At 44.1% G+C, this 18,728-nt stretch overlaps 2 protein-coding genes across 2 annotated transcripts in view; one reads left to right on the top strand and one right to left on the bottom strand.

Annotated features, from left to right (window-relative positions):
• The first annotated feature begins 1,304 nt into the window (after positions 1 to 1,304).
• Positions 1,305 to 2,133, top strand: LOC139069849 (B-cell receptor CD22-like). Its single transcript, XM_070550972.1, has 2 exons — positions 1,305 to 1,677; positions 1,750 to 2,133. Exons 1-2 carry the CDS (start codon positions 1,314 to 1,316, stop codon positions 2,022 to 2,024), a joined length of 639 nt encoding a protein of 212 aa, XP_070407073.1. The 5' UTR covers positions 1,305 to 1,313; the 3' UTR covers positions 2,025 to 2,133.
• A 2,886-nt stretch (positions 2,134 to 5,019) lies between these two features.
• Positions 5,020 to 18,728, bottom strand: part of LOC107378896 (collagen alpha-6(VI) chain) — a 41,049-nt gene continuing 27,340 nt past the window's right edge. The window contains 18 exon segments of the mRNA XM_054740803.2: positions 5,020 to 5,829; positions 5,951 to 5,995; positions 6,325 to 6,479; positions 6,811 to 6,889; positions 7,194 to 7,712; positions 8,772 to 8,856; positions 9,462 to 9,955; positions 11,528 to 11,539; positions 11,623 to 11,659; positions 11,737 to 11,772; positions 11,843 to 11,905; positions 11,987 to 12,049; positions 12,145 to 12,180; positions 12,334 to 12,384; positions 13,654 to 13,716; positions 14,032 to 14,094; positions 14,338 to 14,400; positions 18,662 to 18,724. Coding sequence (XP_054596778.2) covers positions 5,666 to 5,829; positions 5,951 to 5,995; positions 6,325 to 6,479; positions 6,811 to 6,889; positions 7,194 to 7,712; positions 8,772 to 8,856; positions 9,462 to 9,955; positions 11,528 to 11,539; positions 11,623 to 11,659; positions 11,737 to 11,772; positions 11,843 to 11,905; positions 11,987 to 12,049; positions 12,145 to 12,180; positions 12,334 to 12,384; positions 13,654 to 13,716; positions 14,032 to 14,094; positions 14,338 to 14,400; positions 18,662 to 18,724 — 2,091 coding nt within the window. The 3' untranslated portion in view covers positions 5,020 to 5,665.

The raw sequence follows: 18,728 nt of genomic DNA, 5'->3' as shown, positions 1-18,728 counted from the left end.
AAAAAATAAACTTGTATTTTTTCTGAGCTGGAAGGCTGAGGACGCTTCTTCCTCCAAATGGAACAAAGCAACACAAGTTTCATTTTTTCGCTCTAAGATGAGGACGAACCACGTAGCGGATCTAAAATCTAAAACCAGAAGAACTACGTTTGAGTCTAAATAAGGAAAAAGCAGCAGTCAGTTTCATGACTCATCATTTCCTCTCATATTAACTCATTAGAGCACAAATCAGCATTTGGTCTCATCAAGTCCTTCTTCATGTTGGAGGAACACTCAGAATAAAACAGAGAAGAACTTGTGTAAAGTGGAAATGTTTCCAAATATTTTTATTTGAACACTTATTTCATTTATTTAAATCTACAAAAGTACATCAGAAACACTTCTTGTGAAATCAATCAATCCATCCATCCATCCATCTTCTGAACCCGCCTGTCCAGCAGTGTCGCGGGGGGGGGGGGGGGGGGGGGGGGCAATCAGACGGGGTACACCCTGGACAGAGAGCCAGTCCATTGCAGGGCAACACAGAGACACACAGGACAAACACCTAAGGACAATTTAGACAGACCAATCAACCTAACAGTCATGTTTTTGGACTGTAAGAGGAAGCCGGAGGATCCGGAGAGAACCCACGCATGCACAGGGAGAACATGCAAACTCCATGCAGAAAGATCCCACGCCGGGAAGCGAACCCAGGACCTTCTTGCTGCAAGGCAACAGCTCTAACCACTGCACAGCCTTTCTTCTGAAATATTGAAACCAAAAAAAAAAAAAAACTTGCAGAAACAGAGGAAGTTGATTTCTGAAGAAGCTAAAACTCACACCAGGCTGTTAACCACAACTGACTCTACTCAGAGAGGTCAGGATGCTGCTGGACAAAAACCTTCTGCTGGTTCTTCTGATGTTTACTTCAGGTACGACTTCATCTTGCTGATTTTATCAGGCTCATTTATCTCCTTTGATTAGACTTCTTAAAAGAGGAGAATTCAGGTTTTATTTTTACGCTTTGATTCCACAAAAACATAAAAAAGTGAATATTTTAAATTTGACTCGTGAATTTTAACTCAAAGAAATTCCAGGTGTGGAACTTTTTTTAATCAATACATCTGCAGAGGTCTCTAGTAGGTATGAATACCTTGTAAGTCATCCTCTGGGGGAAAAAGCTCTGGTGTGCCCGTTTCAGGAACTAGAAGGTTGCTACACCAGCAATGAGCTGAAGACGGCAGGATTTGGAGTCCTATTTTCTGACATGTGGACATCCGGGTTAACCCTAAAACTCAGCTGTAGTTGTTCTGGTTCCAGGTGTCGTGGGTCAAATGGTTCAATATGGATTTATTTCCACCTGTGCAGTGAGAGGATCGACCGTCACCCTCCCCTGCTCTTTCACACCTTTAGCATCCTTTACACAGGATGGAAAAGAAATTCCTCTGAAGATCGTCAGAGTCCGTTGGTGTGTAAACCATGAAATCTGTCAGACAACAATCCCATCTGTGTACGACAGCAACTCACCCAACAACGACCCTCGATATCAGTACCTGGGAGACATGAAGTCAAACTGTACTTTACAGGTCAGAGATGTTCAGATGATCGATAATGCAACCTTTCGCTTCAGGATGGAAGCTGATAATGTAAAAGGACATTTTACAAAACGAGGAGATGGAATGGACGTGAGAGTCGTTGGTGAGAACACGTTTCATCCTGACTCGGATATGAATCCGTTTTAATAAAAACTAATATTTAATTTTATTACAGAGGCAACTAAAATGAGCATAAAGAGCTCCAGCAGCAACAGCACGTTCAGAAGGGGTCAAAATGTGTCACTGCAGTGCACCTCTGGAGACTGCACTGTCCACCAACTGGAGATCACCTGGATTAAAGATGGCTGTGCCCTCTCTGAGACTAGCCCCGCCCTCCTGCTTGGCCCTCTGACTCTAGAGGATTCTGGGAATTACTCCTGTGTTCTGAAGACCGACAACGAGACGTGGTCAGATCCGTTCAGGCTGCAGGTGGAGGCGGGTTGGTGTTAAAGGTTTTCTGTTATTGTTTCTCTGTGTTTTAGGGTGTTTTGTTCTCAGATATTTTTCTTCCCTTTCTTGTCTTTTTGGATCGTAAGAATTTCCTGTACATACGTTTGTCCTGTTTCTTCCGCTACTTAGTTCACCTGAAACCATCTGATTTATTTCAGAGTGGATAAATTATTATTGGATTGACCTTGTTAATATAAATTCTTCTTCGCAGAAACCAAGATGAGCCCAGGGTTGATAGTTCATCTGGTTCTGTTCAGTGTGCTCACAGTGCTGTTCATCATAGTCGTGTCCCTCACTATCAAAAGGTGAACTCCATGTTTAAACAAACCAAAAACATCTGTCTGCTTGTGTCTAATTCTGTCATTTCTAAATTGTTACAGATTGGCGGAGAGAGCTCAGACACACCTGGAGGTACAGGTGAGTCACCTATGGCAGCTGGTGAAACAAATTCTTGGTGGAACTATTTGTGAAATATTTCCCTTGTTAGCAGTAGCCTAGGCAGAGAGGCCCCGACTTCCCTCTCCCCAGCCACTTGGGCCAGCTCCTCCGGGGGAATCCCAAGGCGTCCCCTGGCCAGGTGAGAGACATAGTCCCTCCAGCGGGTCTTGGGTCTTCCTTTAGGCCTCCTCCCGGTTGGACGCGCCCAGAAAACCTCACCAGGGAGGTGTCCAGGAGGCATCTTAACTAAACGCCTGAGCCACCTCTACTGGCTCATCTTGATGTGGAGGAGCAGCGGATCTACTCCAAGCCCCTCCTGGATGACTGAGCTTCTCACCCTATCTCTGAGAGAAAGCCCAGAAACTCTGCGGAGAAAACATTTCGACCGCTTGTAACAGCGTTGTTTTGGTCACTAGCCATAGCTCACTACCACAGGTGAGGGTAGGAACATAGACCGACAGGTAAATTGAGAGCTTCGTCTTCTGGCTCAGCACTCTCTTCACCATGACAGACTGGTACTGCAGAGCCATGTCAACCAACACAGCCCCACAACATCCAGAGCCTTAAGGAAATCCGGGTTGACCTCATCCACTCCCGGAGCCCAGACACCAAGGAGTTTTTTTTGACAAATTAAGACACTGAAACATTACAATATTTCTGGTTATTACTTTGAGAGCAAATTATTGATTTTTTAGAATTTATATGCAAACATTTATTTCTTTGTGTGCTAAAACTGTCTCTGGCCTCTAGGTGGCAGCAAACAGAATGAGATGCCGTGATAACACTGGCTGTGTTTTGTAAGCATTTTGCCAGATTTTTAAAATAAATTCTGACTGATAGCTCATACCCACATTTTTGTTGACCTGTACAGTGAATGCATCGTAACATTTTGGGGTTTTAGCATAGAAACACATCGGCGAAACCATAGACACACATAAAGGAGTGTGAAGGTTAAAGTTTAATGGAACTGAAGCGCCCCCTAGTGACGGGCTGCAGGACAAGTTTTGACTCCGTTCCTGATGTAAACTGATAACCTCTGGAGAAAACTTCCATGTATTGTGTCCTGCTCTCACCTTGCTGCTGTTGCTTAACTGTAACTGGTTGGGATGCTTAAATTAAAGAAGAGACTTTCAGCCCAACAAATAAAAAGCCGCCCTTCGTGTAACAGCCATCATCACTTTTCAGCAGTGGAGGACGGATGACGTTACATGTTACTTGTAGTTTCTTCTGCCCCACCCGTGTGCTCGGAGATTTCCTCGTTCCAAGAAAGCTGTGTGAAAAAAACCTGGCCATGTGCAACCGGCTGGCACTACGAGGACCGAGCTGGGCCGACCCAAGTGTGAATGCATCATCAGTGAGTTGATGGCGACAACAGAGTGACTGCATGAAAGCATAAGAACCTTTCCCACAAACCCCTGCTACTGAAATCAGAGAAAACAGAAAAATAATTCTCAGTTGAACTTTTGAATCATTGATCAAGTAAACTAGACGTTCAGAGCTTCACTAATTAAAATAATTATTCTGATTGTCCCTGTTACTTTCAGGAATTTCCCAAATGTTTTAGATTACATGATTGATGGGACAAACAGATTTTGTTTATTTCCCTCAAAATTGTGATTTGAGGAATAGCTGAAGTTTTTAGGAAAAATGCTATTAAACATTTCTGCCTAATTTTATTTCTTACGTTTTCACAAGACCAGAACTAGCTGTAACAAGATTCAGGAAGCAGATAATGTTTATTTTTTGAAGAACTACGTTTGATGCTTATCTGGATTGACAGAAATGAATCGGAAATGACCTGTTGCTGGTGTGACTTGTTTTCTTAGAATATTACCTGTATTAACTGCATGGTTGAAAAGTCATGTCTGACTTTCATTGGTTAAATTTCATAGAATTTTAATATATTTGCAACAACTTCAAATCCACTTGTTTCACATTATCATTATGGGGTGTTGTGTGTTGAATTTTATGGGCAAAATGAATTTAATCCATTTTGGAATGAGGCTGTAACATAAACAAAAAAGTGGAATAAGTGAAGCGCTATGAATACTTTCTGGATGCACTGTATTATTACTTTTGTCAGATTCAAGTTCTTTCTGTGACCATCATGGGCTTTTCTGTCATTGACTGAAGAGTTTACCAACAATTTTATCCATGTCTGTATATTAATAATAAACAAAAACATTGACCATTCCCCCAAAATTCAGTATAAGGCGAAATTCACCGAGCAACACTGCTCTCCTCACGGCTGCTGCAGTACCACACCTGACTGCACAGAGTTATCCCACCCTGCCTCTAGGGGGTGCTGTTGTGCCTCATTCCACAGAAACCAATTAGTGATACATTTTGTTGTAAATTCTGATTTTTATCCTGAAGCGTTTAATCATCTACTTATAGATTTTGATTCCAACATTCAAATGACTCTTATAATTTTCATTAATTCTAATTATGAACAGAAAACACTGATTGGTGCAGAAACTGTTGAAACAAGCTTCATATTTACCAACAAATTATTTGTCCATAATTATACTCAGTTTTCTAAACAATAATATCAAAGTTTATTTTTTCAGTTGACTTTATTTTTATTGCACCATTTTTGAACAAACGTCATCTCAAAGCACCATCAAATAAACACAAAGTTAAACAAAACAACTTCAACAAGTTTTTCTCAGAATTTTCCATCTCAGAAGACAAAAGGAGTTCTGGCCACTCTGGGCTTTTGTACAAAAATACTGTCAATAAAAGTTCAGTCAGTTTTTTTATAAATTTTTACCAATTTTTGTCTAATAATTTTTGGAGAGTTTTGATTGTTAGAGAACTTGATGTTTTTATTAGTTAAGAGCAGAGATGGAAATAACTCATGCTTTGGCATAAACAGACAATATTTGAGTTTTGGTCATTTATCTTAAACATTTTAGGCAGAAAATGATGTAAAACATCATAACTGAGTGGAAAACATCATATACCTAATCAGTTTCAGTAAAATACATGGCACCTGATCTACCTGAAGGAACATCTCCAGACTTCAGAAAGCTCAGAGTTCTCCCAGAAACCCCAAAGAACTGAGATGTAAACCACAAAAGTTTCTACGGAATCGAGGTGTTTCCTGAAGCTGCTGTTGATCATTGGTCTCCATGGTGATCTCTATCAGGAAGCTGACTTCCACCCACTTCTCCTTGTCCTCGTCCTCCTCTTCCCTAGCTCTACAGACATGTAGCCTCACACTCTCTCTGCGTGCTGAAGCGGTTTCTGTTTCCTCCACAGCCACCGTACCGGAAGCGGAAGCATCTGGATTGTTTGCTGTCATAGAACCACTTTATGGTGTACTTCCTGCACTGGCCAGAGTTTCTATTGAGAAGACAAACATCTGGATGGAGGAGAGGAGGACAGACGTTTCTATAAAGAGTAGCATTCATCCCACTGATGTAAAGTGATTGTTATTACTCATCAACAAACCCATCATCATCAAATATCTGTCTGTTTTCTACCTTTGGAGACAAAGCTGATCAGCGGAGTCGATGTGATGTTTCGACCTGTCAGACACACACCAATCAGAACCAATCAGATTACAGCTCTGACCTCCATCATTTTGAAAACAAAAAATAAAAAACAGGAAGAAGGGCTACGCTTTCCGTTATCTTTGTATTTTCATTCAAGTAAAGATGGCAGAAAGAGGTCAAAACACACAGGCAACATCTGAAGAGTGACCATATATGGTTAAAATAATTTAATGGTTTAAATAATAAAATGAAATATTAAGACCAAACTCCTCAGCAATGTGATTTGTCACATCTTAAGAATAAACCAAATAAAATACAATAGCATCACATAAAGAGTGGCATTATATAGCCTAAAAACTTACCATACAGCATCCCAGAGCGTGGGCTATTATTATCATTAAAGTTGGATCCTGGAACTGATTGCTGGCCGTTTTCTTGGCTCAGAACATCAGTGGAGACTTCATGCTCCGTCTGAACCAACACATCACTCAGTGGGTCGTCGGACTGAGAACTCTGTCTAAACACACAACCAAGCACACACATTCAATAAAAAATACACTCACAGACACTGGTTAACATTGTTAGGTTGGAAAAGATAGAGAACAAAGTAGAGACTCTGGCCCTTTAAGCACTCCTAGAGGAATAGAGGATAGAGCTGGAACACCTGTGTGACTGTTTAGGCTACAGCCTCAGACACACACAGAGGACAATGGATCAACCTAAAGAGCGAGTAAAACCTAAATCAAAAAATATGTATCATCAGTAATTGTGTAGTCAGTATTTTGGCATTATATTTAAAAGACCAAAACTAAACCTAAATTATAATTTCCTGTCTGTAAATCAGTTACCTGCTGATGAAGTCGTTTGGGTCCTTCAGACGGCTGCAGAAGGGCTTCAGTGAAGCAGGAGGATACGAGTTCAGACCCTCTGGAACAAAACATCCATTTTAACTTGAGTTACCTGAGTCCAATAGAACCAGTTTCAGATCTCAGAACCTCCACCAACGTAGCCTTCAGAAAACACCTGACCAAACTTTAATAAACTAGATCCTTTCCGTTATACCAAAGATCAGTTTATAAATCTGATCTCAGATCTGCAAGAGGGAAATTGGTCCAAATGTAACTTTAAATAATCTAACAGGCTGCTCTGATCTGCAGAACCAGTTTGGCCAGATTCTCTTGGACGTTGTGGTGTTTTAAGGCGGATCGGACCTGAGCGGTCTGGTTCTTACTGTTCAGGGTGGAGAGGAAGACTCTGAAGAAGCGCTGCACGTATTCCCGCTCGTTGGCCTCCAGCTGGTCCACGTGGATCAGATGCTGTTGGACCGGCAAACTGGCCAGCTCCTCCACCTGGGTCCGGTTGTAGCGGTTGCCGACTGTCACCACAAATACAGCCACGCCCTCACACTTGGCCTTCCGGGACATGGCCCAGTCGCTGAAGGATATCTGGTCGGCCACGAACACCAGCAGAGCCTTCTTCCTGTGTGGCCGGATCGGCCTCATCAGAACCTCCTGCAGGGCCGAGTCCAGTCCAGTCATTCCTAGCGGCGAGAAGGCGCCAAACTGCCTCAAGTCCTGGGGACTCTGAGCCAGCTGCTCCACCACAGAGCCCATTAGCTGCTGAGCTTCGACAATCTGGTCTGCCTGCATCTCCCTGGAGCCGTCTATAACCATGACGAGGTCTGTGTCCACCTGCTGAAGCGGTACCGGGTCCTGGATGAAGGAGCATTCCTCTGAGCGCCTGCAGGGATCTGGAAGAACATGAAAGAACCAACTGGCCTCATTAGAAGACGACCCACAAATGGACTCTTCAGCTTTGCTCCAACATCAAAAACAAGAAAAACAAAAATACTTAAATACTTCAGGAACAGGAAGTGAGGAGATCCTGACTAACAGTGGTTCCCGTGGCTCTGCGGGGTTCTGATCGGATATTTAAAAGTCCTATATCATGCAAAATCCACTTTTTAGAGCTTTTGACTATAATTATACTTTTTAAATCCCCCAGGGCAGTTTTTGGCTTCACACTTGCATTTTCCTGTCTCACCTCTCTCTGTGCTGCATCAGCATCACTGCAGATGCAGCACAGAGTGCAACATTCAGTTCGTTACTCTACGTATTTTAAACTACTTTTTCTTTATTTCAGACAGAGACCTCTTCTACGTCCTGGCTGCGATGCACCTCTGCAACTTTCTCTCAGACTGAATTCTATCCTTCACCGGTTACCCCGATCCTTCGGTACCCGGGGCGTTGATCTTGCTGTCATGACTAGGACATAACTGTGAAACTGCTCTCCAGGTCTGCAGCTTTGTACTATTGTGGAATTCACACGGGGAGACAGGCTTTGATCAAATTCATGCATCTTATTTCCAGGTTGAGTAAATGGCCCGTATTAATATAGCACCTTCTAGAGTCCTACAAGCCCCCAAGGTGCTTTACAACACAATCAACCATTCACTCACACACACATTTACACCCTGGTGGTGATAAGCTACATTGTAGCCACGGCTGCTCTGGGGCTCACTGACAGAAGCAAGGCTTACACTCGAACCTGCAACCGTCCAATTACAGAGCGGACACTTATCTCCTCTGTCACGTGAAAATAACTTATATTTCTTAAAATTAGTTCTCAATTGTGTCAACATGAATATTTTATCATATTGTTGCTCTGGAAGGTGAAAACAGCATGACACAGGACATTCTATCCGCTCCATATTTAGTTTGATAAAAACTGGATTATTTCAACATTTTAAAACCTGATTTTGTTCATTTTAATTTTTATGAACAATTATAAAAATATACAAGTTTCTCACCGTAACAGATGGCACAGTTCATGACCTTCATCAGGTCCTGCTGCCTCCTCAGCATCACGAAGATGGACCTCCCTGAGTCATCAACCTGCAATTAAAACAGCACCTCCTTTCTTCTCACGTCTGTAGGCCTGAACACTCTCAGCATCCCATAATAACAGCTGACCCTACCAGAAACATGGCTGCAGTTTAATCACTCAGAAGATGAATGTCTTTAGCAGAATGTTCATATAATCACAAGGGAAGTGGGAGATAAAGTCTGGAGGAGTTTGTGTGTTCTGAGTCCAGATGTTCAGTTAGAAAGTTCTCCCAGAACAGCAGTGAAATTTATCAGCTGCTGAGGAGACTCGAGTCTCCTCTGTGTTGGCGTCAGTGTGGAGGAGTAAAACACTCCAGAGGACGCTGATAAAGAGACGGAATTACAGAGACAGAGCTGGGATTTCCCATCTGACAGTAGATGACATCAAAATTTTAGACATCTTCAGTTAAAAAAGGTCCTACTTCCAGCAGAGTCATCACGTTTTATCTAACACACACACACACACACACACACACACACACACACACACACACACACACACACACACACACACACACACACACACACACACACACACACACACACACACACACACACACACACACACACACACACACACACACACACACACACACACACACACACACACTTACCTCCATCACTTGGCTGACCCTAGGTGCTTTCTTCAGGGAAATCACCACTGGGACAATGTTCCGAGCGCTGTACTCCATCATGGCTGCAATCATATCATCCGGGTCCTGAGACGGCCCGTTGGAGAAGAAGACCGCCACCTTCCTTATCATCATGCCTGCTCTGGCACGTTTAAATATGTTCCGACCCACTGAGAGCATGGCGGCCCCTAGGTGGCGGCGGTCCGTTGTGCGCTCATAGGCAATTTTCTCCACAGCTTCTATCAGCTGTTTCTTTCTGTGATGCTCCTGGAAGCGGATCAGGTTCCTGGTGTATCTGCTGAATTCCACCACGGCCACCCGAGCACCCATGGGACAGTTGCTCTCTGCGATGGAGATGCTCTCCAGCAGGGAGAGTACGGCTTGGCGCTGCTTGTCAAAATCATCTGAGGACACATCCTCTGAGAGGTCCAGACTAAAGACCAGCTCGGTGGGGTACGCCGGGCACTGGGAACGACCTGAAACAGTTCATGTGTTAATGTTAACCCTAACCCAAACCATATCCCTGCAGAGTTTCATTAAAGTACATATTTACATTCCTGAAAAACATAAATGATCTAAAGCATGTTTTATTTTTTATGTACCTGTTTTGTAAATTAAATACTTGGTCAGTTTATTGGTTTGTTTGATTCACTTTGGTTACATAATTTATTGATTAATTTAGTGTTCAAACATTATACGTCCAATGTTATTAGTGAATGAAAGTGAGAAACGTCTAGATATCGGCCGTGAAAATCTGCCCAAAAAAGCTGCTGCTCACCGCGCAGTATCTGCATTCAGCAAACCCATATTTATTCATCTGTAGTTAAATTATTTCCTTAAACCTGGTCTCTCACTGGGCTGAGACTAGAGACTAGTTAAACTTTCAGTCTGAGTCACATAGAGTTTAAATCCAACTGTCACACAAGACAGGGACACAACAGCCCTTCAGTTAATCATCTTAAGAATGTCCTCCTGCAGATTTCTGTTTTCTCCTCATTTTAAGATGACTGATTTCTTAAGTGGACTATGATGTTTGAAGATCTGCAGTGAGAGCAGAAGAAGAGCTAGAGAGGTGGAGATGTGTCCTAGAAAGAATGGAACAAAGATTAGTGACAGCACGATAGAGTGTGTGTAACGAGAGGGACACGAGTGGAACGGTGATGTCACAGGGAGTAGACGTAAAAAGTCCAGGTCTACGGTCCACAGCAAGAGAAAGGAGAGAAGTGTGTGAAGCAGGTGTGATGTTTGATATAAGGGTTTCAGGTTTAGAGAACAGTTGTGGGAGCAGCCATGTTGTCTGGTTTAGATACAGTGTCCATGAGGACAAGACAGGAGGCAGAACTGGAGGTTCCAGATGTTGAGGTACTCTTTGGGAGTGATGAGGATGATAGGATCAGGAATGTGTCCATCAGAGGGACAGCTTGTGTTAGATGTTTTAGAGATGAAATTGGACCAAGATGGTTTGGACATGTCCAGAGGAGAGGCAGTGACTATACAGGAAGAAGAAGGACGCTAAGGTTGGAACCATCAGGCAGGAGAATGGGAGGAAAACCAACAAGGAGATTTATAGATGATGTAAAAGAGGACATGCAGGGTTGAGGACATGCAGGGTAGAGGATGCAGAAGACAGGGCTACATGAAGACAGATGATTGGCTGTGGAGCCCCATGAAGGGACAAGCCCAAAGAGACAAATGAAGACACACACAAAAAAAAATAAACATTCAGACCAAAATGATTTGTTTCTCCAAAAGTCAGACTGGAGCCAAATGACCTTTGACCTTTCTGTAAATGAGCACTAATTCCTGCCAAATCTGTGTGACTAAAAGATACGTTCCAACATCTAAACCCGTTCTGCTGCAGACTAACAGACGGGTTTCTCACATTCCAGGCAGCAGAAATCCAAACAGTCACAGATTTATTAAACAAATCACAATAAACCCAAAAGGTCAAAGGTCAAGCCATCGGAATGCTGAGCTGCTGGAAACTCGGAGGAAACATATGTTTACTCACCGCTCCTCTTGTGGTGGTAAACATGGGACATACATACCGTCAGAACAAACTGTGGAGGAAAGAAAAGCGATTTAGAGTTGAAGCAGAGTTAAGAGTTCCTCATCATGTGGAATCATCTCCAGTTCCTCTCACCACAGCTGTCTCTAATGAAGGTGATCAGCTCACACTCCTGAAACAACACCAAAACACGTCTGATCAAATGTTTTTCCAGGTTTCAAGGTGAAGGGACTTTTAAAGTGGACTCACTGTCTTTTCCATTCTTCCAGGAGGACCTCGGTGTCCCTGGAAACAGTGTTATCATTACATTCGAGTAATCAGGTTTGTGTTTTAGAGAAGAGATGCCGGGACTCACCTTGTGTCCCGGATATCCTGGATCTCCAGGCAGTCCGGGCTGTCCTGAGCCTCCGGAGTTTCCCTACATGAACCGGACAAACAAAGAATCATAGTTTAGGAAGGAGAAACTGTTCATCTGAAGAGAGAGAGAGTCCTGACTCACCCCTCGACCTCGGTTTCCTTTCCGACCCGGATAACCTTTGGTTCCCCCTTGACCCAGTTCACCCTGAACAAATCAAAGCAAATTGTTCTGATTCCCGTTTTTCTGTACTGAAGTTTGGCAGCACTGGCATCCTGGTCTGGGACCACAGGATGACTCACCGGCTGACCAGGATAACCAGGAAAACCAGGAACTCCCTGAAATCAGAGAAGATTTTCTGGTTCTGATTTTGTGACAGAAAGATCATCAAAGTGTAAAAGCTGCCATCATTAGAGTTTATGATGGAGCTCATCCTGTCTGAAGATCTGGATAGAAATGTGTTTTTGTTCAGGCTGACTGAGGGCAGCTACCTTTGCACCTTTGGGTCCGTCAGGCCCTAAACCGTCTTCTCCATCATTTCCCTGAAAGAGAAAAACACAAAAAAGTCAAGCTTCAGGAGAACATATGAGGCACCCTCACAACAGGAGATCAAAGATCACCAGGACTTTGATTTTATTGATAAACTTAATGATTGAGTCCAGAGTTTGAAAGAAGTCAGGTGTGAGTAACTAGTGGGTCAAACTTTGTAACGGTTAAAGCATTTGAAAAACTTTATTCACAAACATCAGAGTGTCTTTAGAGTGTCCCCAGTGTGTCTCCAGAGTGTCTCTAGTGTGTCTCCAGAGTGTCTCTACAGTGTCTCTAGAGTGTCCACAGTGGGTCACCACTGTGTCTCCAGTGTGCTTCCAAAGTGTCTCTAGTGTGTCTACAGTGTGTCTCCAGAGTGTCTCCAGTGTGTCTCCAGAGTCTCTCCAGTGTGTCTCCAGAGTCTCTCCAGAGTGTCACAAGAGTCTCTCCAGAGTGTCTCCAGAGTGCCTCTAGTGTGTCTCCAGAGTCTCTCCAGAGTGTCTCCAGTGTGTCTCCAGAGTCTCTCCAGAGTGTCCCCAGTGGGTCACCAGTGTGTCTCTAGTGTGTCTCCAGAGTGTCTCTACAGTGTCTCTAGAGTGTCCACAGTGGGTCACCAGTGTGTCTCCAGTGTGTCTACAGAGTCTCTCCAGAGTGTCTCCAGTGTCTCTCCAGAGTGCCTCCAGAGTGCCTCTAGTGTGTCTCCAGGGTGTCACAGATTGTCTCCAGTGTGTCTCGAGTGTTTCTAGTGTCTTCAGATTGTCCAAACCTTCAGCCATGTGGGTTAAAGTCCTCACGAGACACAAAACTGGAATTTTTATTTATTACTCAACTATGAAGTAAACCTGAACTATAATGAACAGATGATGGGTCTCTTGTAGCATCTCAGGTAGGTTTGTGTTAATAACAGAAAAGCATCTGGCTCCTGGATATGATGGGAGGAGTCCGGGTCCATCTTCCTGCTGTCATGTTCACTTGGTTTAGTCACGTTTTATTAATGGAGCTCACAAGTCTGGGTTTGTGCTCTCAGCTACCAGGGTACCGCATTAATAACCTGGCTAAAAGTCTTAAACGTAATTACTTAATGACAATGTGGTAAAGTGAACAGCCTTTAACTCAACCTTAACAGCAAACACACTGACTAAGCTGTTTCAGCCAGACCTGCAGGGACTTGGATGGAAGATTCCTCCTCTAAGTCCAGCTGGACCATTCTGATCTCACACGTCACTTCTGAATACTTGAGCTAACATCTACAGCCTTCAAGCGGAGCATGCTCAGCAGCCTACCGGCGGTCCTCAGGGTCCTGGCGGTCCTCGGGACCCCTTCACTCCCTCCTCTCCTGGTTGGCCCTTAAACAACAGCAAACAAGTTCTTTACAACTGAATCCAGGGTTTTAGGTTTATGTTGAGCAACAGTTTGGATTTTATCTACTAATAAAAGCCAGGATTTAATCACAGGATGGTCAACCATCTACTCATTAGTCCAGACCAAAGACACATACACCTGTACAGGTATTTCTGGAATCAGGAGTGTATCTCTACGCTAACCTAAACACCAGTGAAGGTGTGAAATCTGAGAGAAACGTTTTAACTCTGGCCAGAACTGTGTCTGCATGTCCCGATGAGATGCCATCTGTGTTTGTTAGTCTGAGTGAAGCAGCTCACCTTCTGTCCGTTAGCACCAGTGTTTCCAGTTTGTCCCGGGCGTCCGACCCGTCCCGGACCACCCTGCAGGAAGAAACAACAGACTCAAAGCTGGATTTATCAAACTGGGCTCAGTTCCCCAGAACCTGAACTCGATTGGTTGGTAGATGATAACTAAACTTATTTTCATCTGGAAAGCTAACTATCAGTTTTCATGGATACATATCTTGCTGACTTCTGATGTCTTGCTGTTCCTGTGATCTTCCAGGATCAAACTCTGAGTGAATCAAAGTCTCACCTGATTCAGGTGGATGGGGGAGTTCGTACCTGAGGTCCAGGTAAACCAAGCATCCCCTTTGGACCTGGCTCGCCGTGCTTTCCTTTGGGTCCCTGCAGACATTATGGATTAGCCGGTGCACCCAGACCACAGTTACTTTCAGTTCTGAACCCTGGAACACCATCTGACCAAGGTCTGCTGATTGTCCCCCCACCAGAGGAGTCCAGAACACTGAGCCGTTCTGACCCAGACATCAGGGTCTCAGTGGCGTCTTCAGAATTTGCTGATATTTGATGTGTTTTGTGAAGAACTTTGTGCTTTATTATGTGGAAAGGTGCTTCATAAATAAAGTATGACACACTAAACCCTCCTGCTGATGACTAATGATATTGTTGTCACACACCTTGCCCAGATGTGCTTTTTTAACGCATAAACGTATTTCCCTGAGATTCACAAACTCAGCGCAGCATCATGAGACAGCACAGCTCTGTCTTAGACTCCCTCTCTCTAGACACACAGTTTTCCTTTCACTGAACAGCTCCAGTGGATTTCCGTGGAAGTTTGCCCTGCAGCCAGAACAGTTGTTCACACCAAAATCTACTAAATGGCATCAAAATGTTTACTTTCAGCTGCAAGTGGGATGGAGCCCAGCTGATTTAAGCGATACCACTTTGCTCTAACCAGAGCTGGTTTAATTCAATTCAATTCAATTAAATTCAAAAATACTTTATTAATCCCAGAGGGAAATTGATTGCTGTAGAAGCTCAGAATAAAAATGATAATCAAGTCATCAAAGAGTTGTTGTAGATTACAATGGCTGTTGGCAGGAAGGATCTCCAGTAGCGGTCAGTGTTGCAGCCAAACTGAAGAAGCCTCTGACTGAAGACACTCTTCTGTTGTCGGACAGTCTTGTGAAGAGAATGCTCAGGTTGTCCATCATTTTCTTGATTCTCTGGAGAATCCTCCTTTGCATTATCTCCTCCAGTGGTTCCACAGTCGTCCCCAGAACAGAACCAGCCTTTTTTATTAGGCTGTTGAGCCTTTTCAGGTCCCTGCTTCTGATGCTGCTACCCCAACAGACGATGGCTGAAGAGATTACACTCTCAACAACAGACTTGTAGAAGATCTGCAGCATCTTGCTACAGACATTGAAGGACCTAAGCGTCCTCAAGAAGTGCAGTCTGCTGTGTCCCTTCTTGTAAACGGCTTCACTGTTCTTTCTCCAGTCCAGTCTGTTGTCCAGGTGAACTCCAAGGTATTTGTATTCCTCAACCACTTCCACTTCTTCTCCCATGATGGAAACACTGACTCCACCCTGTTTCTTCTGAAGTCTAAAATCATCTCCTTTGTTTTGTTCACGTTCAAGGTCAGATGATTGTTTCCACACCATGCCACAAAGCGCTCCACCAGCTCTCTGTACTCAGTTTCCTGTCCATCTCTGATACACCCAACAACTGCAGAGTCATCTGAGTATTTCTGTAGATGACAGGTCTCTGATTTGTACTGGAAGTCTGAGGTGTACAGGGTGAAAAGGAATGGTGAGAGTACAGTCTCCTGTGGTCCTCCAATGTTACTGATCGCCTGGTTTGATGAGCAGTTCTTCAGCCTCACAAACTGTGGTCTGTTTGTCAGGTAGTCTTTAATCCAGGCGATAGTTGAGGCTCCCACCTGTGTCTTCTGGAGTTTCTGGCAAAGTACATCAGGATGAATTGTGTTAAATGCACTGGAGAAATCAAAGAACATGACCCTCACAGTGCTGCCTGCTTTGTCCAGATGACAGTGGATTGGTTGAAGCAGCTGGATGATGGCATCATCAACTCCATGGCGATAAGCAAACTGCAGCGGGTCCTGATATGTTCTAGTTTGCTTATTCAGGTGGACCAACAGGAGTCTCTCCAGGACCTTCATGATGTGGGATGTCAGGGCAACCGGTCTGTAGTCATCATTGACTGATGGGCGAGTTTTCTTTGGAACTGGAACAAGGCAGGATGTCTTCCACAGGACTGGAACCTTCTCCTGGGCCAGGCTGAGGTTGAAGAGGTGCTGCAGAATCCCACAGAGCTGCTCCGCACAGGTCTTCAGTACTCTGGGGCTGACACCATCCGGACCTGCAGCCTTGTTCCTGTTCAGTCTCTCCAGTTGCCTCTTCACCTGACTTCTGGAGACAGATAGGTGGGAGGGGGAGGTAAATGGGGCAGCAGCATCTCCTGACTTGGTTGAAGGCAGATTTATAGAACCAGATGAGTCCATGACTGCGTTAGAGGACAAAAGAGCTGGCGTGTGACAGGAAAATGTTGGATCAGAGGAGGATGGGACGTCTGATTGGCTGGGGACAGGCGAGGAGGATACTGGGTTTGTTCCTGAACTGAACCTATTAAAGAACTTGTTCAGTTCATTGGCTGTGTCCAGGCTGCCATCTGTGCAATCCTTCCTCTGCTTGAAAATTGTGATCTTCTTCATCCCTGACCAGACATCTCTGATATTGTTCCTCTGTAGGTTGTTCTCCAGCTTCTTCCTGTATGCCTCCTTGCTGTCTCTGATCTTGATCTTCAGTTGCTTCTGTTTATTCCACAATAAATCCCTGTCTCCCTCCTTGAAGGCTCTTTTTTCTCATTTAGCAGATTCTTCAGTTCACTGGTGATCGAGGGTTTGTTATTAGTGAAGCATCTCACTGTTCTGGTGGGTATGATATTGTCCACACAGAAGTTTATATAGTCAGTGACACATCCAGTCATGGCATTGATGTCCTCTTCATATCCTTGGCAGAGAGTCATCCAATCTGTGGTCTCAAAACAACTCTGCAGGGCTTCTTCAGCGTCCTGTGACCATTTTCTCACAGTTCTTCTTGTCACAGGTTGCCTCTGAACAAGTGGTTTATATTCCGAGCAGAGAAAAACAAGATTGTGATCTGATTGTCCCAGAGGAGGTCTTGTTTTGGACATGTATGCATTCTTTACATTTGCATAACACAGATCCAATGTCTTGTTTTCTCTGGTGGAGCAGCTGACAAATTGTTGAAATGTTGGAAGTGTAGCAGAGAGTGAGGCATGATTAAAATCACCAGATATAGCCACAAATGCATTGGGGTGCTGGGTTTGTGGCTTAGCGACAACGGAACTGATGGCATCACATGCATTTTCAGCAATGGCTGAAGGTGGAATATAAACGGTTGCCAAGACAACACTGGTGAACTCTCTTGGCAAATAATATGGGCGAAAACTTACTACCAAGAGTTCAACATCTGGGCTGCAGAGACGACATTTCACTGAAACATGACCTGGATGGCACCATCTGTTGTTGACAAGCACTGCCACTCCACCTCCTTTTCTTTTCCCGCTCCTCTTCAGATCTCTGTCTGCTCGTACAGTCAGGAATCCTGGCAGAGAGACGCTGGAATCGGGGATATGGTCCTGCAGCCACGTCTCACTGAAACACATAACACTGCACTGCCGATACTCTGGCTGAGTCCTTGAAAGGGCTTGGAGTTCATCCATTTTGTTGGCCAGTGATCTCACATTGCCCATTATGATCGATGGAAGAGATGGTTTGAATTTCCTCTTTCTCTGTCTCCGTTTTGCTCCCGCTCTGCACCCACGCTTCTTGTGTTTTAGCTCATTTGGGATTTGTGGCTTCAGTTGAGGTATTATTTCAGCCTTCCCAATGTTAAGCAGCTGCTCCCGATTGTAAACCAGCTGATAGTCAGATGATCCAAACATGAAAGGTTTATCCTGCAGCTGGGGTGTGGGCTGCATCTCTCTGCAGACCTTCAGAGGTGGCTCCATGAGATTCTGACCATCTTAAATGTGAACGATATTAATATTTAAATAAGAAAAAGGCCTTTCTCCATCAAGATCTCCTGCTGCACTCTATACCTGATCCAGTTTTAAGTGAATCAGTGTTGCTTTTGTTTTATCTCAGGCTTTGGGACTTTGTGTAGAAACTTAACTTTAGTCAAAAACAGCGTTTTTCACTTTTTTTCTGATGTTTTTCACATGTGTGTCTTGTCAAGCACATCTAAACTCTGAATGACAGTAAAACAGGAAAGTCTAGGTGGATTAGAGCAGCTTCCTGCTGATCAGGAGGTTAGTGGTTCAAACCCCAGGCAGCAGACTGTGACACTAGAAAGGAGCTGTTAAATGTTTGTAAGTATATTTCCTTTAGCAGCTGTCTGCGTCGCCTCATAACGACCTCTCTGTTGGGTAAAATCTGAATGCTGATAGGCAGAGTGGAGAATGTGATGCTCATGGACAACAAACTAGATTTCCTATGAAGTTTTATTCTATTGGTAAACAAAGAAACTGATCAGCAAGCAGTGAGAGAACGCAGAAGGAGCCAGAAGGACGTTAGCTGGAGGACTGAGATGAATCTACTCACCCGTGGACCAGAAGCACCCGCGGCACCTGGAGGTCCTCGAGCTCCTTTCTCTCCAGGTAAGCCCTGA

Source organism: Nothobranchius furzeri, chromosome 5, assembly GCF_043380555.1.
Source record: "Nothobranchius furzeri strain GRZ-AD chromosome 5, NfurGRZ-RIMD1, whole genome shotgun sequence".
Taxonomy (NCBI): Eukaryota; Metazoa; Chordata; class Actinopteri; order Cyprinodontiformes; family Nothobranchiidae; genus Nothobranchius; species Nothobranchius furzeri.
The sequence above is the reverse complement of the archived record's forward strand: the minus strand, read 5'-3'. Positions and strand labels throughout refer to the sequence as shown.